We start from the raw sequence: 25,194 nt of genomic DNA, 5'->3' as shown, positions 1-25,194 counted from the left end.
CTGCTGGGAGTGCCGCTGATACGAAAAGCCACCTGGGAACAAAGACTACTTCAGACAATGGCAATAGAGGGAAAGATTAAAACCCAGAGAGGAAAACCACACTGCAGACCAAGCTTAGGTAAGGATGACCAAGGCTGTTTTTCCTGGGGGATCTGCAGGCAGCATTCATAGAAATGGTATTTTAATTGGAAAGTACAGGAGAGGTGGCTCCAAAAGAGGAAGATGGTAGTCAGAAAAAGTGGGCAAGAGGATGAGTGTGGGCGAAGCAGCTTAAGACCCCAGGAAGGTAGACAGCTTGTTCATCCAAGGGTACATGCAAGCTTCACAGGTGGCTAAAGAACCTGCATGCCAGTGCAAGAGACATTAAGAGACGCGGGTTCCATCCTTGGGTCAGGAAGATCCTCTGGAGGAGGGCACAGCAACCCACTCCAGTATTCTTGCCTGGAGAAACCTATGGACAGAGGAGCATGGTGAGCTACAGTCCACAGGATCACAGAGTCAGATACGACTGAAGCGATTTAGCACACATATACCCCTTCCTTTTGACTGGGACAGGAGGGTTGGCTCTGGTGTGGTCAGTGGGGTTGGAGAGCCCCAACCCCAGATAACCCAACAGAGCAGATATATAACTAAATGGAAAATACTGGGAACAAGTTTCTCACGGCTGTAGAGAGCAGTTACAGACGTGGGAACAGGGAGGCTCCAGTAACCGCTGTGGTGTTAGGTTAGAATTGGAGTTACTGGCATAGACTGATGGGTTTAAATACATAAATAGGTATAAAAGGATAAAAATATACACATACATGTATTTCTTAGCTCCCTCAGCATGGAGGACCTAGAAGCACGGTACTCAAGCAGTAATGAACAGACCTGATGAGCAGCACTTAGTTTCTAAACATCTCCCGCCAAGGGAACGAGGGATCCTGGAAAAATGGATGACTCCGGGGCTGAGTTAGGAAAGTACAAGATGAGCCTGGTGTATTTTGCTGTGCCAGAAAGAAAGTGCTCAAAAAACACTAGGGGCATACAAAAAGGATGGAAACCCAGCTGGAAGGGGCCAAGTCAAGGACAATTTGACCATTAAAACAAATAATGATGGACCCTGGAAGAGAAGAAGAACGTTAGTGGAAAAACTGGTAAAACCCAAATAAGGCCTGGAGTTAAGTGACTAGTACTGTATCAGGGTTAACCAGCTGGTTTTGATGATAACTATACTACAGTTATGTAAGATGCGAACATGGAGGAGTTTACGAGAGGGAATATGGAATATCTGCACTATTTTTGAAACTTTTCTTAGGTCTAAATTTATTCCAACATAAAGTTAAAAGATAAAAAGATAGTAATGGCTATAAACCCACTGAATAAAATAGGAATCCACATGTCCATGCTGATAAATAAATGGAGAAAAGAGAAAGCTGTTTCTTAGAAGAAATGCAGAAGGAATGATGGGATTAGAAAAATAATTACATGGCAACTCTCTTAGTAATAAAGGATTCAGACAAATGTCATTAACGAATGGTAAAATAAGTAAGTAAAGTATGAGAAAAAAGCTATTTATATGGGTTCAAGTAATTAACACTTATTAAATACTTATTAATTAACCTGGCCGATACCATCTACACCAAGTAGTAAAAATGAGCAGCACAAGTTATGAGACACGTTGACGCTGTATGTCTCATGACAGGAGTCACTGAGAAAAACACGGCACCACTTCTGTATGAATCATGAGTCACGAGTCTGCAGCAGTCAGAACCAGACTGAGGGACATTCCACAAAGTAACTGGCCTGCACTCATCAAAAATTTTCAGGCTATGGAAGATAAAGAAAAGAATAAGTTATTCTTCTGGATGGAACCAAGAGTTGTGACAAATAAATGTAACCTGCGATCCTGGAATGGATTTGGGATCTATAAAAAACAGGATTGGGACAAACAGGGAAAGCGAATGGGGTCTATGGATTCAATGCAAGTGCTGTGTCAACGCTACCTTCTTGACTTTAATGACTACACTGCGGCTATGTGGGGCTGCCAGGTGGCTCAGTAGAAAAGATCCGCCTGCCAATGCAGGAGACATGGGTTTAATACTGGGTGGGGAAGATCCCCTGGAGAAGGGAATGGCAACCCACTCCAGTATTCTTGCCTGGAAAATTCCATGGACAGAAGGGCCTGGCGGGCTACAGGCCATAGGGTCACAAAAGAGTCGGACACGACTTAAGAGACTAATAAACAAACAAAAAACAATGTGTATATATACATGAGAATGTGTCTGTCTGTGAGTGTGTCTGCTCAGAGGTGGGAGGGACAGCTGTTAATCGAAGAATCTGGGTGAAGGATTCACAGGAGCTCTGTGTACAATTCTTGGAACTCTTTTGAAAGTTAGAAGTTAATTCAAAACAAATGATAAGCAACGTCTTTTTACAGGAAACTCTAGGCTTGACCAAGCTAGAAGCAGTGGCAGGCTCTATTTCAACAAAAGCTATTACAGAGAACTCAGGAGAATGGGCAGGAATGGAGTCACTAATAATTTCTCAGCCTGAAAATGTCACTGAACAGAGTGAAGAAAAAGTGGTTATGGAGAGAAATCAAATGGGCAGAAATGGAGTCACTAATAATTTCTCAGCCTGAAAATGTCACTGAATGGAGTGAAGGAAAAGTGGTTATGGAGAGAAATCGCTTCTGCAAGAGTGAGCCAAAAAAAATGACTACATCTCCAAGAGTAGAAGAGATACAACTAACTTCCTCCTTGGACATAAACAAAAACTGAGACACCGGCTCAGGGCATGGAAGGACAGCTCGGCCCAGCCGGGTGAGAGGTGACTTCGGGACAGCCCCGCTCCTGCCTCCTCCCTGGGCACTGGCTCCGCTGTCCTCCTGCTGCTGCTGGACCCTGGGCTGGGGCAGGTGCTGCCAGGACTCTCCCCAGGTAGGGAGGGCGCTACAGAGATGAGAGAGTGGACCCCACGCCAGGCTCAGCCGAGAGCTGGCAGCACCGACCAGGCCACCCAAGCACCTGAGAACCTGGAACTGGGTCACCAGAAGGGCAGGGCAGACGCGGCTCCTGAGCCCTGTTTTCTTGTGCCAGGTGCCGACATGTCGTATCATTTCACCCTCGCCGCTAATCCTGCCAGCGGGGCTTTATTCACTCAACTGTAGAGGGTGTAAAACAGACTCGGAGAGGTGAGGACCAGAGCTGGGGGCCCGAGGCAGGGGGTGCAGGGCTTGGATGCAAGTGCAGGTCTGTCTGGCACCCAGGCCCATGCTCTTTCCACTACCTTGGGTTGGGTCTCTGTCCTCGGGGAGCTTGTGAATGGCCTCAGGTTTTCCTCCTTGCAGAGCTACAATAGGAGTAGTGATTTGCCCCCAGTCAGTGCCCACTTGAGTTCCTTCCCCAGTCTTAGGATTCTCTGACTTTAGGAAGGACTTTGAAGAACCTCTTGAAACTGTACTCAAGATAGCGTGTGGGTTCACGTGGATTTTTTTTTTTGGCAAAGAGGCCTGTGGTTTTGGTTGGTTCTCGGAGGGGTCTATGACTCAAGGGTAACAACCCACTGCTTTAGGCATTATTCTGTTTGATGCTCTCCTGTAACAGATGAGGAAATGGGTTTCTTGAACTTGATTTCCTGCTCCCAGCTTTTGCTGCTTATTCTGGAGCGAGAGCAGCCCAGCCTACGCAGTTGTCCTATGAGAAGCTTCCGCTACTGCCCTCGTGCTGTGGAGCGTTCCGGCGAGGCCAGGCGGCAGGCTGAGGGGCCAGCACTGCATTTTTTCAGAGAGAAATGGAGAGTCCCTAAGGAAGGGAGGGCTGGCCCTTTGCCCAAAGCCTCATGAACAATGAGTGTGCTTTATATGAATTGAGGCCATGTGAGAAGAGCGGATCCCAGGATGATACCAGATAATCTACAAAATGACTTTTTTTTTTTCTTAAACTGGACAGGTTTGGGGAAACCACATGGTTATCTCAGATATGCACTTTAAACTCTGGACCCAACAGCTTTCAAGCCTTTCTAAAAATAAGAACTTGGATTGATAAGAGAAGATAGGGGTTTGGCCCATAATAGTCATACAGGTGGGCTGCTTCAAGACCTGTTCATCTAACAGGCAAATAGCAGCTCCTTTTTCCTTTCCTGCAGAGGTGTCTTATTAGTAATCTTGAGAAAAAACTTTGTGAATGCAGAAGACAGGATGTTTTTAAAAAAAAAATAATAGTAACTATTTAACAGATGAGGAAATAATTCCTTAAACTTGATTTTAGTAGTCTGCCCTTCTGCACGCCTATGGATGTAAGCCAAATGGATAGAGAGCAGGAGGAAAACTGAGGCTTTACAAGGCAAAAGATGTCAAGGCAACTTTTTTTTTTGCTGGGTAGGTGGCAGGGAGGAGGTTGTTTTTGTTAACATAGAAGCTCTTTCACAAATTAATCTTCTGGGGTTTTAATATGTAATTTGTAATATGATTACAAAATATTCATTTTGTACTCAACGAAGAAAAGAATAGAAGCAACCTATCACCAATTCAATGGACATGAGTTTGAGCAAACTCTGGGAGATAATGAAGGACAGAGGAGCCTGGGGTGCTGCAGTCCATGGGGTAGGGGTCACAAAGAGTCGGACACAACTTGGCGAATGAACAACAATAAAATAAAATTGTTGAAGAACAATAATGTTCCAGGTAAGACACAAATACCCACTTGAAATGTTCTCTTAATTTTCTGGTTTACCCTTGGAATATACTTTTAAGTAAGAATGTGCTAAAATGAAAGAAGCATTAAAAAAAAAAAAGAGGGGGAAGGACTAGAGCTCAGGACCTAAGTGCTTTCCCAGAGAACGCCCCTTGAGGAGCTTCTTAGAGCCGCTGCCGTCCCCTGTGAGCCGCTCTCTGGTCCTCCTAAACATACACTTTAGGCTACAGGGCCTCTTCTCGAAGCCTGGACCAGCCTGCCTCCAGTCAGTTCGACTTGTTTCAGAAACCTGGCCTTTCCAGACTGGGCCTTCCACAGTTGCTCTGGCTGTGGACAGAGATTCAGGGATGAAGAGAGCATAGAAGTGGATACTGGAACATGACCACACTCTGCTGGCTGTGAGAGCACTCATGACCATATTCAACTGGCTGTGGTTGCAGTGGGCTGCTTGGTAAGCATTTTCTGGAGCCCCTGCACTTGTAAAAAGCATGTATATTAAAGGGATGATAATCCATCAAAGAAAATAAGAAGCCATCAGTCCAAACAGACAAAAACAAACAAACCAACAAGTGGGGGAGAAGAGGAAGCTCTTCCTTGTAGTAGAATTCCAATGAGTAAATGTAGAAGAAATGATAGAAACCCACAGTGTTTGGCAAACACTACAGTAATCACTGTCAGGCAGGAATTGTCAAGAGCTGTGACAATGAGGGGCGAAGTGACGAGACAGGGGACACTTACGTGGTCCTGAAGTATCCCCCCACAAAATACTTATTATAAAGCAAAAGCGCAGCTTTATTGGGAAAAAGCTGGCAGACACCACTTCAGCAACTGGTCAAGGTCAACCTCAGCAGTAACAGGACAAAGCCACGTGAGATGCCCCTCCTGACATCGTGTGCTGAGCACTGAGGAGGACACAATGTCACCTCTGTGGTGTTCTTGCCCCAAACACATAATCTGGATTTAATCAAGAGGAAACATCACAAACAGAAATTGAGGGCTTTGGACAAAAGAGCTGGTCAAACACTTTTCAAAAGCGTCAAGGTCATGAAAGACAAAGAAGGGACTGAGGAACTGTTCAAGCTTAAAGGAGACTAAGGAGACCTGACAACTAAACGCATGACTGGGTCTTGGACCAGAGGAAGGACATGCAGGGGAGAGCAGCACCTCCCTGATTTTGATCACTGCGGTTCTATAAGCTGCTGCCATTCTCTGGGGGCTTCCCAGGTGGTGCAGGGGTAAAGACCCCGCCCGCCAATGCAGGAGACGTGGGTGCAATTCCTGGGTCAGCAGATCCCCCGGGGAAGGAAATGGCAACCCACTCCAGTATTCTTGCCTTGGAAATCCCATGGGCAGAGGAGCCTGGTGGGCTACAGTCCATGGGGTCACAGAGAGTCAGACTTGACTTAGCAACTAAACAACCACCACCATTCTCTGGACAAAGGATATAAGAGAATTCTTTTATAACTTTTTGGTGAATCTAAATGATTTCAAAATGAAAAGTTAAACAAATTATACTTGAAAACATATACATCAGAGTTGAGGCTTTCATTCTCCACTTTTCAGCACCTGACACCGTAAAGCCTGGCAGGCTGACATGCAGACGTAAGGGCTCGGGCCCATCTCGGAACTAGGTGCTGGGACCTGTTTGGGAGGGCCTTAGAGTCACATTCAGGCTTCTGAGATTGATAGACATAATACATCATAACACTCAAAAACCAAAAAGTATCCTTAGCAGCTTTCCAGGGAGGGTCATGGGCATGCCAAGTCCCTCCTTCAACCTCTAGAAGGAGCTGTGCCCTTGTGAGGCCCCTCCCTGACTCGAGGCAGGAGAAATGGCAGGAGAAAGCAGCAAAATGGTTGTCAACTCACTTGTCCTGGGACTCAATGTACACGTAGAGATGCGGCTCAAAACACTTGGAAACAATGCCGTGAAATGGAGTGTCTGGGGCTTTAGGCTTCTTAGGCTGTAAAGGGAAAAAAAGAGAGAAAAGGAAAGATAAAAAGAAACTCTATACTTGAGCCATTTTTGCAAATTTTCCAGCAGTTTCAACAAAAACATCCCTTCAAAGTTCACTCCTAACTTACAGAAAAGAAGCACGCGGTGTAACTAGACTGGGACTATGTCCTGTATTATAATTCATGCCAGCTTGTGAATAATAAACCAGCTTTGTTGGCATCATTTATGTGCTCTGTGCAGTGAAAGATTTACAGCTACTGTGATAACACATGCATTTTCAATTTGGAAGGTCTTCATCATCTGACTGATGTTTGAAAAATGCAAATTCTTGCTAATAATCAGCACCTTATAGCTGGGCAGTGCCTTGGAATGTCTAAAGTACTTTTACAGTCTAGTTTTGAAAGCCTCAATTTACTGCTTGTTATTATCGGCCAAGCGCTTTGATATGAAATAACATCTCATCTACTCCTCACAACAACCCTCAATGTAGGAATTATGACTACTATTTTACACTAAAAGAAGGGCTTCCCTGGTGGCTCAGCTGGTAAAGAATCCATCTACAGTGACGGAGACCTGGGTTCGATCCCTGGGTTGGGAAGATTCCCTGGAGAAGGGAGAGGGCTACTTGCTCCAGTATTCTGGCCTGGAGAATTCCATGAACTGTATAGTCCACGGGGTCGCAAAGAGCTGGACACGACTGAGCGACTTTCACTTTCACTACACCTAAAGAAATGGAGGCACAGGAGGTGTTAGCAGCCTGCCCCCAGGCACAGGGTGGCGTCTCCTACCTCCTAAACCAGAACTCTTCCTATTAGATCACTGCTGTTCTTGCACTGCTTCCTGACTGCTGAATTTCATCAACAAATAGGAAAAAACAAAAACAAGAAGGGTAGGGGGCCAACACAGGGTTGCTAACTTTTCATTTTGCTACTTTATACTCTCAATATTCTCGCCACAAGTTCCTAAAAGAGTATTTTATACTTAAACCTTTTAAAAGAGAAAACAGCTGCATAAAGGCAGTTCTTCCCAAGAAGAGACAGTTAGTTGGTGACCTTATACCAAGATAGAAAGATAGATAGGTAGATAGACAGGCTGGCTGTTTTATCTGTATTTTTTGCCTTGCATCAGCGAAAACATGGATCAGCCCTGGTCCCCAACTGATGCTGGGAAAATTGTATCTGATAAAAAGGTTATCTGGATAGGCAAGCATTTAAAAACTACTATTTGCTACATGATAGAGTAGCCATCATGGTCAACAAGAGAGTCCGAAATGCAGTACTTGGATGCAATCTCAAAAACGACAGAATGATCTCTGTTCGTTTACAAGGCAAACCATTCAATATTACAGTAATCCAAGTCTATGCCCCAACCAGTAACGCTGAAGAAGCTCAAGTTGAACGGTTCTATGAAGACCTACAAGACCTTTTAGAACTAACACCCAAAAAAGATGTCCTTTTCATTATAGGGGACTGGAATGCAAAAGTAGGAAGTCAAGAAACACCTGGAGTAACAGGCAAATTTGGCCTTGGAATACGGAATGAAGCAGGGCAAAGACTAACAGAGTTTTGCCAAGAAAATGCACTGGTCATAACACCCTCTTTCAACAACACAAGAGAAGACTCTACACATGGACATCACCAGATGGTCAACACCAAAATCAGACTGATTATATTCTTTGCAGCCAAAGATGGAGAAGCTCTATACAGTCAACAAAAACAAGACCAGGAGCTGGCTGTGGCTCAGATCATGAACTCCTAATTGCCAAATTCAGACTTAAACTGAAGAAAGTAGGGAAAACCACTAGACCATTCAGGTATGACCTAAATCAAATCCCTTATGATTATACAGTGGAAGTGACAAATAGATTTAAGGGACTAGATCTTATAGACAGAGTGCCTGATGAACTATGGACGGAGGTTCGTGACATTGTACAGGAGAGAGGGATCAAGACCATCCCCATTGAAAAGAAATACAAAAAAGCAAAATGGCTGTCTGAGGAGGCCTTACAAATAGCTGTGAAAAGAAGAGAAGTGAAAAGCAAAGGAGAAAAGGGAAGATATAAGCATCTGAATGCAGAGTTCCAAAGAACAGCAAGAAGAGATAAGAAAGCCTTCCTCAGCGATCAATGCAAAGAAATAGAGGAAAACAACAGAATGGGAAAGACTAGAGATCTCTTCAAGAAAATTAGAGATATCAAGGGAACATTTCATGCAAAGATGGGCTTGATAAAGGACAGAAATGGTATGGACCTAACAGAAGCAGAAGATATTAAGAAGAGGTGACAAGAATGCACAGAAAAAGTGTATAAAAAACATCTTCATGACCAAGATAATCACGATGGTGTGATCACTCACCTAGAGCCAGACATCCTGGAATGTGAAGTCAAGTGGGCCAGAGAAAGCATCACCACGAACAAAGCTAGTGGAGGTGATGGCATTCCAGTTGAGCTATTTCAAATCCTGAAAGATGATGCTGTGAAAGTGCTGCACTCAATATGCCAGCACATTTGGAAAACTCAGCAGTGGCCACAGGACTGGAAAAGGTCAGTTTTCATTCCAATCCCAAAGAAAGGCAATGCCAAAGAATGCTCAAACTACTGCACAATTGCACTCATCTCACACGCTAGTAAAGTAATGCTCAAAATTCTCCAAGCCAGGCTTTAGCAATATGTGAACCGTGAACTTCCAGACGTTCAAGCTGGTTTTAGAAAAGGCAGAGGAACCAGAGATCAAATTGCCAACATCCGCTGGATCATGGAAAAAGCAAGAGAGTTCCAGAAAAACATCTATTTCTGCTTTATTGACTATGCCAAAGCCTTTGACTGTGAGGATCACAATAAACTGTGGAAAATTCTGAAAGAGATGGGCATATCAGACCACCTGACCTGCCTCTTGAGAAACCTATATGCAAGTCAGGAAGCAACAGTTAGAGCTGGACATGGAACAACAGACTGGTTCCAAATAGGAAAAGGAGTACGTCAAGGCTGTATATTGTCATCCTGCTTATTTAACTTATATGCAGAGTACATCATGAGAAACGCTAGGCTGGAAGAAGCACAAGCTGGAATCAAGATTGCTGGGAGAAATATCAATAACCTCAGATATGCAGATAACACCACCCTTATGGCAGAAAGTGAAGAGGAACTAAAAAGCCTCTTGATGAAAGTGAAAGAGGAGAGTGAAAAAGTTGGCTTAAAGCTCAACATTCAGAAAATGAAGATCATGGCATCTGGTCCCATCACTTCATGGGAAATAAATGGGGAAACAGTGTCAGACTTTATTTTTTGGGGCTCCAAAATCACTGCAGATGGTGACTGCAGCCATGAAATTAAAAGACACTTACTCCTTGGAAGAAAAGTTATGACCAACCTAGATAACATATTGAAAAGCAGAGACATTACTTTGCCAACAAAGGTCCGTCTAGTCAAGGCTATGGTTTTTCCAGTGGTCATGTATGGATGTGAGAGTTGGACTGTGAAGAAAGCTGAGCGCCGAAGAATTGATGCTTTTGAACTGTGGTGCTGGAGAAGACTCTTAATAGTCCCATGGACTGCAAGGAGATCCAACCAGTCCATTCTGAAGGAGATCAGCCCTGGGATTTCTTTGGAAGGAATGATGCTAAGGCTAAAACTCCAGTACTTTGGGCCACCTCATGCGAAGAGTTGACTCACTGGAAAAGACTCTGATGCTGGGAGGGATTGGGGGCAGGAGGAGAAAGGGATGACAGAGGATGAGATGGCTGGATGGCATTACTGACTCGATGGACGTGAGTCTGAGTGAACTCCGGGAGTTGGTGATGGACAGGGAAGCCTGGCGTGCTGCGATTCATGGGGTCACAAAGAGTTGGACATGACTGAGTGACTGAACTGAACTGATTTGCTACTAAATTTCCTTTCAAAACATCTAAAAAATAAACAAGATCTTCCTACATGTTTCTGTTCCTAAAAAGAGAAAAAGCCAATTGTATCTATGTTTTGTTTGTGGGCATTTGAAAATAGATACAGGTCTCTGAGGCTTTGCTGGGGTTGATACAAGAGTACAATTTGGATATAAATCAGCACTTATACTCGTTGAACTAAACTGTTCATATCTCTTAATAAACCGGAAAAGCTAAGCTCCTAAAGACAGACAGAAATAATGATTACCTTCTAGTAATCAAAAAAAACCAAACAAACCCTGAAATGCTTAAAAACATCTATAAAAACTGGTAATGATCACCCGAAACGTCAACTGTAGACATACCGCATTTAATCTCATATCTAGCTCTATTCCCTTTTCACCTTCTAAGAATTCCATGTCTATTTACTTATTTGGCAGGATTTGAAGAAACTCTGGTTCTTCCTAAGACTAACTATAGTCTGAGCTATTTTCTCTTACCATCCAGAAGCCACTGCCAAAGTCAGGCCTTAGGCTGAGATTGTAAGAGACTCTGGGCTTCCCAGGTGGCATCAGTGGTAAAGAAGGCACCTGCCAATGCAGGAGATGTAAGAGACGCGGGTACGATCCCTGGATTGAAAAGATCCCTTGGAGGAGGACATGGCAACCTACTCCAGTATTCTTGCCTGGGGGGTCCCATGGGTAGAGGAGACGGGCGGGTTGCATGGGGCAAAGAGTTGAACATGACTGAAGTGACTTAGCACAAAAGACCGGGTTAATTTGAGTTTAAATTGGCTAGATCCAAAGTTCTACTTCATTTTATAGATATCTTAGGGGTTTCTCTACATTTCCATTAGTTTAGAATGAGGGATCTGTGATGCAATGTGATGACTGTGAAGGTGTGGTCCTTATCTGTTTTACATTTTCCAAGTCAGTTACTTGTATTTCAAAATTTGTTATTCTTTTCGATAAAGTGATCTGATAAACGAACAGAGAAATATGATTTAATTTGTCTAACTTTTTTAGGATTAGATATCCTGAAATATCCTGAATTTAACAGCACCAAAAAGCAAGTGTATGGGCATGCTCAGTTGTGTTCGACTCTTCGTGACTCCACAGACTGTAACCTGCCAGGCTCCTCCGTCCATGGAATTTTCCAAGCAAGAATACTGGAGCTGGTTGCCATTTCCTTCTCCAGGGGATCTTCCTGACCCAGGGATCCAGTCCCTGTCTTTTGTGTCTCTTGTACCGGCAGACAGGTTCTTTACCAGCTGAACCACCGGGGACCCAGATACCCTGATTTTAGAACTGGAAAACAAGACCACAATACCCAGATGCCTTTTCATTAACTAAAATGCAATCTTCATAAATATAATTATTCCCTTTATTTATATTTTCTTCCCCTGACAAAAATATTCACATGTCTGTAGGACAGCTTCTGGAAATTATAAATGGAAGTTTGTGTAATACAGAATATTGTCATGTTTTAAATCAACATGTGTATTTTGTATCTGGCTTTATTTACTAATTTCAGTGTGCTTTCCCAACAATTGACAGTGTTTTAATTTATCACTTTTGGATCACATTATAACATCTAAATAAGTCTATAAATGAGATATCGCACTGGTGTTAAATTTTCTGATTTTGATCTGTGGTGATTTTAGTGAGTACCTCTCTTTAGAGTGAATCTCTTTCTTAAGTGAATGTGTTTCCTAGAAAGGAAATACATACTGAAATACTCAGAGACAAAGGGCATGATACTTATAAACTGACTTGTTCTGAAAGAGAGAGAGACAGAGGGAGGGAAAGTAAGAGACAGGAGTGAGAGAGGGAGGGGAGAAAATGGTAAAGTGAATGTAGCAAAACAGTAGAAACTAGTGAACTCAGGTGAAAGATATTTGGGAGTTCCTAGCAATATTTTTAAAACTTTCCCTAAATTTGACATTCTTTTTTTAAAAAAGAGAAAAAGGTTTCAAATAACAATGAAAAATCCAAATAAAGCCTAGAGTTAAGTGACTAGTACTGTATCAGTGTTAACCAGCTGGTTTTGATGATAACTGTACTACAGGTATATCCCAGGTGTAGTAGAGGAGCATTCTGAGAAATGGCACATCACCAGCAGCTGGGACCACACCCCGTGGCAGCAGAGACATCCACACCTAAGGAAAAGACGAGGTTAGCACCAACATCCCGGTTTTGATAACGTGCTGTAGTTATGGGATTCATCAGAACTGAGGGAAGCTGAGAGATGGGTATCCAGGACTTCTCTGTGCAACTTTTTATGAGTCTATAATTATTTTGAAATTAAAAGTTTTTTTTTTTAAGTGGTTCAGAGGGACTTCCTGGTAGTCCAGGGGTTAAGACTTCCCCTTCCAATGCAGGGGGTGCGGGTTCCCTGGTTGGGATCCCTGGTTGGATTCCCAGCGGGATGCCTGGTTGGGGAGAGAAGATCCCACATGCCTTGTGGGCAAAACACCAAAACATAAAACAGAAGCAATACTGTAACACATTCCATAAAGACTTTAAAACTGGTCCACATCAAAAAGTTCTTTAAAAAAAAAAAAGGTTCAGCAGAGTTAAGACTTCAAAGGCGAATAAGTTTGGCGAATATCTTTACCTATTTATTTTGCTTATATTTTCCTTTTTATGTATGCACAAAATGATATGTGATAAAAATGTATGGATGAATCTAGAGAGCTTATTCAGATAAACAGAGATTCCAATGAGTAGGGAGTATGGCTACCTGATATTTCAACAAACTCACCCTGACCTGTCTTCCTGGGGACCAAGTTTGATGAGGCCCCACAGATGCCTCTGGCTGTGGCTCAGAGAGCCAGCCACACAGTCAGACAGCCCAGGTGGCCCGAACCTTCCGCAGGCAACTCTACTTCGCCCAGCCTCTGCCGTCTAATGGCACTCCCAGCGGAGAGGAGGGACCTATAGTCATAGTCATAGCTCCCTGTCCTCTTGCAGAGTTTTCAAGGTGATCTGGAAGCAAGAAGGGAACAATGGGAGGCACTGCCTCAAGTCTTTTTTTTTTAACCCCCACTGAGCTGCCTCCTGCTTCCGGCTGCCTCATATCTGTGTTCATATTTAGATGCTACAGGCTAGAATTGGAGCTCAAGTTGGTGTCTCCCTTTGCACCTTCTAGCTCCCTAAAGGGTTGCTTCTCAGCTTAAAGAATATACTAAAGTCGTTTAGCAGTAGCACTCGGGCTGGACTTCGGAGTGTGTGGATTCTGTCCAAAAGCTGCAGATGTTTAAGCTATTTCCTCCTGGAGTTTGATGGAATAATAAAAGGTTACTGTTGTCACAGTAAGGAGGTCTGCAGCTGGTCCCATTTCCTTTTATTACAATCCAATGTAAACAGATTAAATCTAACTGCTCGGATCACCAGAAGGGTACATTTTAAAGCCAGAAATTCCTTATTTCTTCTTTCTTTTATACTCTGAAGACCCTCAGTCCTCTTTCAGATGCCATTTTTTAATCATTGGGAACATGTTGGCAACAGACTGCTCAAACTAAATACCTCTTTTCAAGTTCGCGCGCTCCCTTCTCTATAGCCCCATCTTGAAGGCCCCCTGTCTGCTGACTGCAGTGATGCCAACAGGTCAGGTAATCCAGAAAAACTACTGGTCCCCCTGCCCCGGCCGAGTTCACCACCAGCATCTGGTGCGCTTCCCCCTGAAGCCCCATCTGGCTCCTCCTCTTCCAGTGCGCCCAACTTTAGAAGCCAGGGAGTAACTGGGAAGTTGGGGCTGGGGGGGGGGGGGTCCTGGAGCTCCCACCTAATCAACCACAAGTGGGACGGTGCTGGGGAGGCGGTAGGAGGCTGGGGACGCAGACGAGGAGGCATTAGTCACTGGTGTGTCAGTTTTATTACTAAAAAGGAACAGCCCGTGAAACTGAGGGTGGATCATCTAGCCCAGAGGTTTTCAGTACTTTTTCTAGGTTTTTAAATATATGGACCATTTTTAAAGTCTTCACTGAATTTGTTACAACATTGCTTCTGTTTTATGTCTTGGTTTTTTGGCCGAGAGGCATGTGGGATCTAGCTTCCTGATCAGGGATTGAACTCCTTGCATTGGAAACTGAAGTCTTAACCACTGGACCACCACAGAAGTCTCAGTTTCCTTTTGAATATACCTAGAACCCCTGATTCTAAAGTAATTTTACCTGGGAGTCCATGAAAAAAGTGACTCAAAACAGAACTGCTCTATTTGGAGGGACTTAGAGCTCTGGTCTCTTCCCAGCTCCCCACAGTGACATGTGACAGGGCACCAAGGAACAGAACTGGAAAACCACTGGCTCCCTCTAAACAAGGGAAGTCCAATGAGAAAAGTACCTGCCAAGGTCACACAGCCAGCTGGTGGCAAACCAGAGTCTGGCATCTTCTCCATCACGTGACTCTGCTTTACCCCATGTACCCATGTTCTGTGTCCTTAGAATGAGCAGATCTTCATCCTTAAGACAAGCTTAATCTCAAGCTTCCAGGATGAGCAAAAAGTTCCACAAGAAAGAAAAAAAAAACCAAGTTACCTGACAAAACTGATTTTTTAGCTCATGGGGAACGCTATCATAATCCAGTTTTGTGACACCCAGAGATGACTGGCTAATGGAATAATGCTAATGGAATAATTTTCCAACAGCACTGGGCACATCTGAGTGTTCAGCTACATGATTCTGGATGTGACAGTGGCAGCCATGTGCTCTGGGGAAACAGGAGGGCCCTGAAAATGGCCCAACTATAGAAGGCCAGATCAGAGGGTGCAGATACCCAAGCGCGAGTGGAGGATGAGTTCCACACCTGGACTCTTCTTTCTCATCCCAGTCCTTCCTCCCAAAATGGGAGAGACACATTTCTTTCTTTTTTTAGCTGTGCTGAGTGGCATGTAGGATCTTAGTTCCCAGACCAAGGATCAATCCTTCAACCCCTGCACTGAAAGCATGAAGTCTTAACCACTGGACCACCAGGGAAGTCCCTGAGAGAGGCATTTCTTTAAGAGAAATCTTTGTTTTCTCCTAGCCTAGCTGATATGATGGCTTTAAATCAATTACATTTAATCCTGTAGATCTCTGGGATATGGCCTCAGGGCATCTCTCCAGTTTTATTCATTCCCTTTTATTCACGGGATTCATTTCTAGGTCCTCCACTTTTCAGGGCAACATCACGGTGTGATGGAAAGAGCACCAGGAAAGGAATTTTAGTCTCTGACTTCCAGACCTGGCTTCCAATCCTTTCCCAGATTCTTCACTTCCAAACTCTGTAACCCTGGGCTAGTCACTGAGCCTGCCGCTCACAGAAATCCTATAAAAGGAGAGGCAGGCACGGAAGGACGAAATAAAGTAAAGCCTGTAGAAGACTTTTAAACTATAAAGCACCATAAAAATTTGAGGCATCCGTGTTATTATAATTATTTAATCAGTGGATCAGATACCTCTGATGGCATCACTTCAGAGCTGTTCCTGGGAATTCTGCTGTCTTGGCTCCTGCCAGGACTGTAGACCTATCATCCCCCGCCGGGCTAGGAACACGGGGTGAACTGCGATGTGCACGGCTGTGGGGTTCCCAGAGCTGCTCTTCCCAGCCGGCCTCCCTTTCAGTGGTGTCTGGATGAAAATAATCTCATAAAATCATCCTCCAGCAGCCAAGTGTAGAAAATTAAAAAGAAGGCTCACTAATCCAGACAGGAAAAGTCCTGATTTATTGCTCTAACCTCTCGTGTCATAAAATGGCAATGAAACAAAAACACCATTCTCTGGAATGGAGGGAGAGGAAATTTAAGAGTTGGACAGAAAAAGCCGAAGGAAATGAAAGTGCTGGTGTGCTCTGAAAAGTAACTCTCCAAATATGCCACTGGTCCCCTTGGTGTTCTCAGGCCTCCCTGACGGCTTCCAGACCTAAGGTGCTTGGCTTCCTCTGAGTCGGAGTCTCTCCTGGCTGACGGGGGCTGCTAACTTCAGCAGGGATCTTTCAGCCTCTCATGTCATCACCGGACCAGATCAGGGGACAACTAAAAGCTGGGCTGACAAATTCGAGAGATGACGAATGAGCCAGGGCAGAGTTCGGCTGCCCTGCCATACCCGCTGATCCAGCTTGGCTGCGTTGCTGAGGCGGTGGTGAGGCGACTGGAGAGCAGAGGGGTGGGGTGGGGCAGGAAGGACTGCTCTTTCACTCAGGTTTCTAAATGTGCTTTCAGATAAAGCCCTTGCAGAAAGACCACCAAAGTTGTAATCTCTGAATGTGGTCAACAGCCAAGGGATCATATTTAAGAGTGAGCAGACCCATTTTCAGAAACAAACATTCGGCAGGCTGTGCGGATGAAATGCAAACCAGACTTACTTGCTCTAAATCTCCTTTCTCCATCGCCAGTTCCTCCATTTCTGCTGCTGGCTCATCTTCCAGGAAGGGATTGGTGGATGCGGGTGGAGATTCAAGTTTTTTCTGTTAATTAGATGTGAGAAACAGATGGGTGTTTTCTGAGTAGCGTCAACACCTTTCCCCACTGATCTGCCTTTTCCAAGGCTCTCCAACAGCTATACCATGCAATCTGATCTGATGGGCAAAAATGGAAATCCCCTGGATCACATTCTCACCACCAGGACTTCACACTGCTTTTTATAACAGGAGGATAATTTACAATATTGTGATGGTTTTTGCCATATATCAACATGAATGGGCCATAGGCATACATGTGTCCCCCCCCTCCTAACCACCCCCTCCCCCCTCCCTCCCCACCCCACCCCTCCAGGTAGTCAGAAAGCACCAGTTTTGGGTTCCCCACATCACACATCAAACTCCCTCTGGCTCTTCCAGAAACCTTACTGCCCACCTGACCCCAATCACGAGCTGCCTAAAACTCTCACTCATCCTTCAGTCTTCAAGTCAGAAGTCCCCTGTTCTGGGCAGCCTTTTCCCACCTGGCAAGTCTGGTTTAGAAGCTTCCATCCCCACCTGGCATGTCCCCTAACCAGGTATTTATTAAAATACTGCCAATTACCCATGTGTGTGTGTCTCCTCCCCACCAGGTTCTGTGACTGCAGGAATCATGTCTATCTTGTGTCCTATCTCTGGTGCCTGGCTAGAGACCTATATCTCTTCTGAAATATGAAGGTAGGTTTGAATTCAAAAACAAACTCCAGAGCTAATCTTTTGTGTTCCAGATCATAGACGTCTCTCCTCCCAATTAAGACCCATTACAGCACCCACAACAAGATCTCCTTGAGAAAAATTACTCCCCAGCCCCTGAATGTGACTTTTTTTTTTTCATTTTTCAAAAATACTTCTGAGCATGTATTTAAAAACAAAAAACATTTATTTGACTGCACTGGGTCTTAGCTGCAACATGCAGGATTTTCAGTCTTTAATTGTGGCACTTGACCTCTTTAATTGCCACATGTGGGATCTAGTTCCCTGATCAGGGATCGAACCTGGGCCCCCTGCATTGGGAGCACAGAGGCTTAGCTACTGGACCAACAGGAAAGTCCCATGACCACTCTTTCCAAAGATCACTGAGTGAGACTTTAGGCTAGTAGAAGGCTGGAGATGTGGGTTTCAGCTCCAGTGCTGTTGCGTTGGCCCAGTCACCTAGCTTCTCTGAACCCCAGCAACCTGAATGGCTGAATGAGGAGGACAGACCACTTGAAGGATTAAATGTGATACAGCGTGTGAAACGCTAGAAGCAGCACATGATACATATTAACAATGATGATTCCAGTACAACAACAGAATGGCGGTGGTGCTTTGGAATTTTTTTATTTTTTTACAAATCTGACCTCAGAATGTTGTTTATGCCAAGGAGCTGGGTGTTATAGCAGAAAGGGAACTCAGCAGACAAACAGGATAAAAGGGACTGGCAGGTGCTGGGGAAGAGGAAGAGGGTAGAGGAATGGCTCTCTTGAGACAAGAAGCTGGGTGCAGAGGGAGTTTCTAAAAGTAGTTGTGAGGCGACTTCCCTGGTGGTCCAGTGGCTAAGACTCTGAGCTCCCAATGCAGGGGCCCAGGTTCGATCCCTAGTCAGGGAACTAGATCTCACATGCTGCAACTAAAGATACACAGGCCACAGTGAAGATACACGCTCCCACGTGCCACAACTAAGACCAGCACAGGTGAACAAATTAGTATTTTTCAAATTTTCAAAAATAATAAAGTAAAAGTACTTGTGATAATTTGAGCATGTATCAGTGGAGCAGACTGGATTAATCCCTATGGCAAGAGGGACGGCAGACAGACCACAGTGTCATGAATGACTTTGTCAGGTGCCAGGACATCAGCTGAAGATGTTACCGAAAAAAGAAAGAAAAAAAGAACCCAACAAACACAGACAAATAAAAAATAAAACTTAAACACACACACACACACAAACCACACCCGTGTCTCGTTTAAGCTTTAAGACAATTCCACTTACATCCATGTAAACTACTTACTTCTTGGCTAAAACACTTGGATGGTGTTATGTAGCACGACAGAGCTTTGGTGTATGAAGAAAGCCTTGTGATTAAGGCAGTGGGGGTGTGTGTGTGTGTGTGTGTGTGTATGCGCGCGCGCGCGCGCGCACGCTCAGTTGCTCAGTTGTGTCCAACTCTTTGCGACGTTATGGACTATAGCCTGCAGGATCCCCTGTCCATGGACTTTTCCAGGCAAGAATACTAGAGCAGATTGCCTTTTCCTCCTCCAGGAGATCTTCCTGACCCAGGGATTGAACCTGCATCTCTTGTGTCTTATGCATTGGCAAGTGGATTCGTTACCACTACACCACCTGGGAAGACTAACTAATGCATTAGCTCAAGGACATCAGGAGGAGAACAATGATTTTTGAGGTATCCTCTGGAGAAACAATATGGTCTAAGAACCCAGCAAACATTTCAAATATATACACTCTGAAATTTAGCTTCTTTGCCTGATGTGGGGGGGGGGGGGGACCCTCATAAATGTAAAGCAATTTACATTTATTTTCAGAATTAGGCTATTTTTAGAAAGTAATGTTTCTTTGAAAGCCATATTTCTAAGTTTTAGTTGTCTCTGTGAGGGTTGCTGGTATTTTAGGGTGAGGGTGAAAAACAGAATCTAAGCTTCAACGACAAATTAAATTAGTTAATAGCACTGGATTCCTGATCCTACTGGGTCAAAGTGGGTTTGGGGCTCACACTGGTGAGCTGACCTGATATGATTCTGAGTCTTTCGGTCCTTTGGAGATGTGGAGAGCAAGTCAGCAACTGAATGCAAAGCTTTGTTCAAGATTGTTCAGCAACAGAAACAGGATGTAAGTTTTTGAACCAAATATTCTTCATCTATTGCTAGGCCTACCAGGGTTGATAATATGTTTCACAATTATGCACAGGTAGGCCTCATTTTAAAAACAATGTGTTCTTGGAAATCTTGGTGATGCGGACTGAGGGCGTTCCTGGGCTCCACACTCACTGATGGGAGTATTCAATGGATGGAGGTAAGTCGTAAGAAGCAAACATAAAAGGCAGCACTGAAAAAGCAGAGAGACGTTCCTGGCAGTACAGTGTGGGCTACTTGTTTGCTGTCACCGGGTCAGGAGATTCCCCACAGGAGAGGTGTCCTTCCTATTCCCACAGTCTGTCTCTACTGACAAACTGATGAGATATACTGGAGTCAGGGGCACTTGGGAACTTCCTGCTTATTCATGTGAGGCACATGCATTCCAGCTGGGAACCAAGCTGATACCAGAAAAGCGACTCACCACTCCTCCGTTCACCCACTTGACAAAGGGATGTACTGGGCACCACAAGGAAAGCAGGGAGCGAGGAGGACTATGCTCAGTCCTCAGGGAGCTTATGGTCAAGTGGGAGAGGCAGACTTTAACCAAAGAATCACACCAGCGTGTGTGGCGGGCCATGTAGGAAAAGCAGAGGTTGTTATGAAAGGATGCAACAGAGGGTCACAGAAAACCACCCCGAGGAAATGATGTTTGAGCCAGAACTGAAGGATGCTTCAGAGCTCAGTGTGGGAGCGGTGTGGGATGGCCAGGGCTTTCTAGGCAAAGGGACTAGCGAGTGATGCCACCCATCCTGCAGTCGTGTGCTGAGCATCTGCTCAGCTCCAGGCACGCTCCTGGGCACCAGAGATCCAGCACTGAGCAAGGTAAAGAAGGGAGGTGCAGTGCTGAAAATACAGTGTGGGAACTGGGCTGAGCTGGGGAGGTTCTTCACAAGGTGATCCCAGAGGGCAGGGACATTTGAGTAGAGACTTGAATGAGGAGAAGCCAGTTGGGCCAAGACCTGGGGAAGAGCATTCTCCCCAGGGAGAGCTGATGCGAAGGCTGGAGTGAAAGGAGCATGGCAGGGAGGGGCAGCGGGGCCCCCAATCACACAGCCTGTTGAGGGCTGTGGGAAAGGCTGGTTTTCTCATAGCAACTGGGCAGTCACTGGGGGTTCTAAACAGGCCAGTGGAAGGATCCAGTTTTAGATTCTGAAGAGGCTGCTGCCAGGTGGGGCTGACACCGGAGTGGGAGAAGCTAGAGTCGTGGAAATGGAAAAAAGTGGCCACACCTGGGGCATCTTTAGGAGAGCAGACTTAAGGGGACTTGGTGAGAGAGTGGATGTGACGGGGAAGGAAAGAAAGGAATCGAGGGAAAGGTGCTTTCTGGCCTGACGAACTGTGGTGTGACCATTGACTGAGGGATGGGCCTGGGTTCAAGTCCAGGCTCTACCACTCGGGTATGTGGCTTAACTTCTCCACGCCTCAGCCCTTCCACCTGCAATGTGAAGGGATATGAACACCCACTGCACAGAGATGTAGTGACAGTTAGTGAGGCAGCACATGTAAAGCATGACTGTGTATACAGAGCAGCTTAACACGACAGCTGGGGAAGTGCGGCATGCGGGGGCTGTCCTTAGTATTTAACAGGGCACAAGTCATGAAGGCAGGACCGCAGCTCTGCCTCTCAATAGAGCGACGCTCAGCAGGGAATGAGAGAGGACCACAGGGCTTAGAAGACTCATAAAAAGAATGTTTTTAATCACAAGTGAGATCTTCCCTACTATTTCATCTCTTTGGGAGCTCTCCAAGAAATGAAAGCAATGCATCCATCAAATTACAAGGCAGAGGCCCGCTGGGCTTCACCCTTCTGCCCTAGTCTCCAACAAAGCCCTCCAAGTACCTCCTGTACCACCATCCCATTGGCAAATGTTATGCCACAAAACACTGAGAAGTGGATGCAGACGCCAGCTACTGAGGCGGCCACGTTACTGCTCTGATTAATTTGCTGTGATGAAAGAACCAGTCTCCACAGGAAGCCGTCTCCAGCACAACTCAGCCCTGTGTGCAAGAGGCCCCCTGGCAGAGACAACCAAATCTGCCACTCACTCCTGCTCTGTGGCTGTCACAGACCACAGAGAATTACAAGTTGAGGTTTATATTTTAAAGAACTCAAATGACATGTTCCACAAGCTCTGGGGCTGCTAAATGAAACCAAAAATCTGCCAATAAATGTACAACTTTCCAGTTTTGAGAGAATTCATTCTTTTTGCTATGATGACAGTTGATTTCAAGTTCATATATGAAAAGTCTTCACACGGCAAGTGTATTCCTACTAATTAAACCACATGGGATTCCCAACACTATCAAAACAGCAGCGGCCACAGGACAGCCAAGCTGTCTCATTTACTGTTGGCAAGAGCCAACCAGGCTTTAGTCAGTAGTATGTCCACATCTGGGTCTGTCTGCACAAATCTCTTTCTAAGGTCTTAGCTGGACCCTTCAAATCATCAAAGGAAGAAACTCTGAAATTTAAGATGAATCTGTTTCCTTTCCCTGGAGAAGAGAGCTTTCAATGTGAGATGAAAGTTCCACAATTTCTGCATTTCTCATTCCAGAAACACTTTATTCCAGCCCAGTTCCTGATTTGTCCTTAAAAAGATGGCCTGGAGGCCTCAGCCGATAGGATGATGAGCACAGGCCTGTGCACACCTGGTTTAACCTTGCTGGGACCCCTCTTTTGTTCTTGGTGCCACCACATTCAGATCTCATGTTGTGACAGTTACGTATAGGTGTCTTTCTCCTACTAGAATATACGCGGCTGTCTGATCCAATTTTTCATCTTTACCCAAGGCCCTGCCCCAAGAGGGAGCTTGAAAAACACCGGTGGATAAACGCTGGTGGAGAAGCATTCAATAAAATCCTCTTCAAACACAGGCATTGTGGTTCCTATTTTTTGTTTAAAAAAAAAAAAACACAAGCAAACCCAGGTAGGTGTAGGTGTGTATGCGTGCGTGCACATGTGCATGCATGGTTGGAAGAGTCTCAAATTATAACCAAACTATTAAACAGTGCACATCTCTGGGAGGAGAGATTTAGAGTAATTGAGAAAGAAGAGATTATTCTATTTTTTTTTAATATTCTGTCTTCTAGTTTATTTGTTTTTAAGATTTTTTTTACGTCGACCTTTTTTTTTGATGTGGACCATTTTTAAATTCTTTATTAAATTTGTTACAATATTGCTTCTGTTTTATCTTTTGGTTTTTTGGCCACAAGACATGTGGGATGTTAGCTCCCTGACCAGGGATCAAACCCATAGCCCCTGCATTGAAAGGCGAAGTCTTAACCACTGGACCTGGATCCACTGCCAGGGAAGTCCCAAGAAGAGATGGTTCTTTTAAAATATTTTATTCTGTTTGAGCTATAACAAGCATGTATTACTCTCCCTCTTTTTGGTAGATAAATTATCTGAAGCATGAAGATGATTTATAACTAAACTCAGATTTTCTAAAACCCTTGATATTTTAAAACTGTGATATAATTAACATAAAACTCACCTTTTTAAGGTGATTTTCATTTCAGTGATTTCACAGAGGCTGAATATAATGTTTACCATAAATCTAATCACTGAGTCTCTAATGATGCATGTGGGTATAGTTAAATCCTATCTAGACATTTGCTTTTAATTTCAAGGCATTTTAATTTACAGACTATATTAAATCCCTCCTAAAGGTCGGGAATTTAGGCAATCAGCTAGAAACCTGGGCAGTTCCCTTCTTCCAGTAACCGTTATAGCACAGGACATTATGAGTTTGTTGGGGCTGGAATAATAAAAACAAAACATGCCCTGTCCTTAAGGCTCTTTCAGTCTAAGTTTCTAACAGTTTCTAACAGTCTAAGTCTCTAAGTATCCACATCTGTCAAAAAAGAGCAAAAGATGATGCATCACACGGCTCAGTTAGGAAGAGCTTTCCAGGTGAGCCTGTCTTTTCAGGTGAGCTCACCCTTATTGTTTAACTGTCAATCGGTCACCAAGGCGGGTGAAAAGGCCTGAGTGATACAGTGAAGGATGGAAGGGAGCAAGCCTGGGAGGGTCTCTGGTTAACCTGGCCTTTGGCGGACTTCTTATCTGCTCTATTATTTTCCAAGGAATCTGATAACTTTCAATGAAATCTGGCATATGATAAAGAGTATTAAGATATATTTTGATTCATTCTGTAGTTCCACTACCCTGAAACAAAATGGTGATTACCCAAAAGGCATATCCTGGGATCAAGGCCAGAGGAGTTCTGTTGCCTTTCTAGAAACTCATCTTTAAGGGAAGATCCTTGAAGGCTGTGGAGCTGCCATGGTCAGGAACTGGAATGCAGAATGGTTGCTGAGTCACAATAACTGGGACAAAGAACAGTCTCAGGGGAAGAGACTGTCTTAAAAGAGAGAAGTGACATGGAGAAGCCTGTGTGGAAGACAGCTGACCAACTGGAGAGGTGAAGGGTAAATAGAAAGCTCATGGCTCAGGATTTCTGCCAATGCAGGGGGTGCAGGTTCGATTCCTAGTTGGAGAGCTAAGATCCCACATGTCTTACAGCCAAAAAACCAAAAAATGAAACAGAAACAATACTGTAATAAATTCAATAAAGCCTTTAAAAATGGCCCACTTAAAAAAAAAAGCTCATGATTCAACAGGATTTTTTTGTAATCTGAAACTGCAAACTAGATAGGAGAGCTAGGCAACAGCTGAACAACTGGAGGAAGTATTTGTAAATTGATTATGCCAGAGAATTTCAAAGACAGAAGTGCAAAAAGGAATGGATTGGTGGGAAAGGTTCAGGAGTTCCTAGTGACTGGGAACAACATCTCAGAGCACAGGACCCCCAGGAGACAGAAGGCTGCAGTCTGGGAGCATGATCCTGGTAGTGGGTAAAAGTGGAGAGATGCCGGGCTGCCCTGAGAAACAAGTAGACATCCACTGATCATTTCCAGACCTTTTTCTTACCTATTTACATATATAAACATGCTTCTTCCACAAATGGAATTATACTATATGTACGGGGCTGTGTGGCTCAGCTGGTAAAGAATCTGCCTGCAATGCAGGAGATCCCTGGTTTGGGAAGATCCCTTAGAGAAGGAAATGGCATCCCATTCCAGTATTCTTGCCTGGAAAACCGATGGACAGAGGAGCCTGGCAGCTATAGTTCATGGAGTCGCAAAGACCTGGACATGACTTAGCGACTAAATTACCACCACTGGGCTATAGCTTACGTTTTGCACCTATATATGTGAGAGGTTTTCTTCCTACGACAACACATCTACATCTATTCCTCATTCTACCACTCTGAAACTGTTCTATCTATTCCACAGCGTGAATATACCATATTTTACTTAAGGTCAATGATGGACATTATGGAAATCTCCAATGTTTTCTGCTTTTAAGGTTGCAGTTCACCTTTTGGGGGGTTAC

General features: G+C 44.4%; 1 protein-coding gene across 2 annotated transcripts in view; it reads right to left on the bottom strand.

Moving 5' to 3' along the window:
• The window catches only part of VPS53 (VPS53 subunit of GARP complex), a 123,351-nt gene that overhangs the window by 47,120 nt on the left and 51,037 nt on the right, over positions 1 to 25,194 (bottom strand). For both annotated transcript variants that reach the window (XM_019980717.2, XM_070772802.1), the window contains exons 12-13: positions 16,851 to 16,952; positions 6,546 to 6,640 (exon numbers count right to left, since the gene is read on the bottom strand). In XM_019980717.2, coding sequence (XP_019836276.2) covers positions 6,546 to 6,640; positions 16,851 to 16,952 — 197 coding nt within the window. The remainder of the gene's footprint in view (positions 1 to 6,545; positions 6,641 to 16,850; positions 16,953 to 25,194) is intronic.

This window comes from Bos indicus, chromosome 19 (genome assembly GCF_029378745.1).
Source record: "Bos indicus isolate NIAB-ARS_2022 breed Sahiwal x Tharparkar chromosome 19, NIAB-ARS_B.indTharparkar_mat_pri_1.0, whole genome shotgun sequence".
NCBI classification, from domain to species: domain Eukaryota; kingdom Metazoa; phylum Chordata; class Mammalia; order Artiodactyla; family Bovidae; genus Bos; species Bos indicus.
Note: the sequence above shows the minus strand (reverse complement) of the source record. Positions and strands in the feature narration are given on the sequence as shown.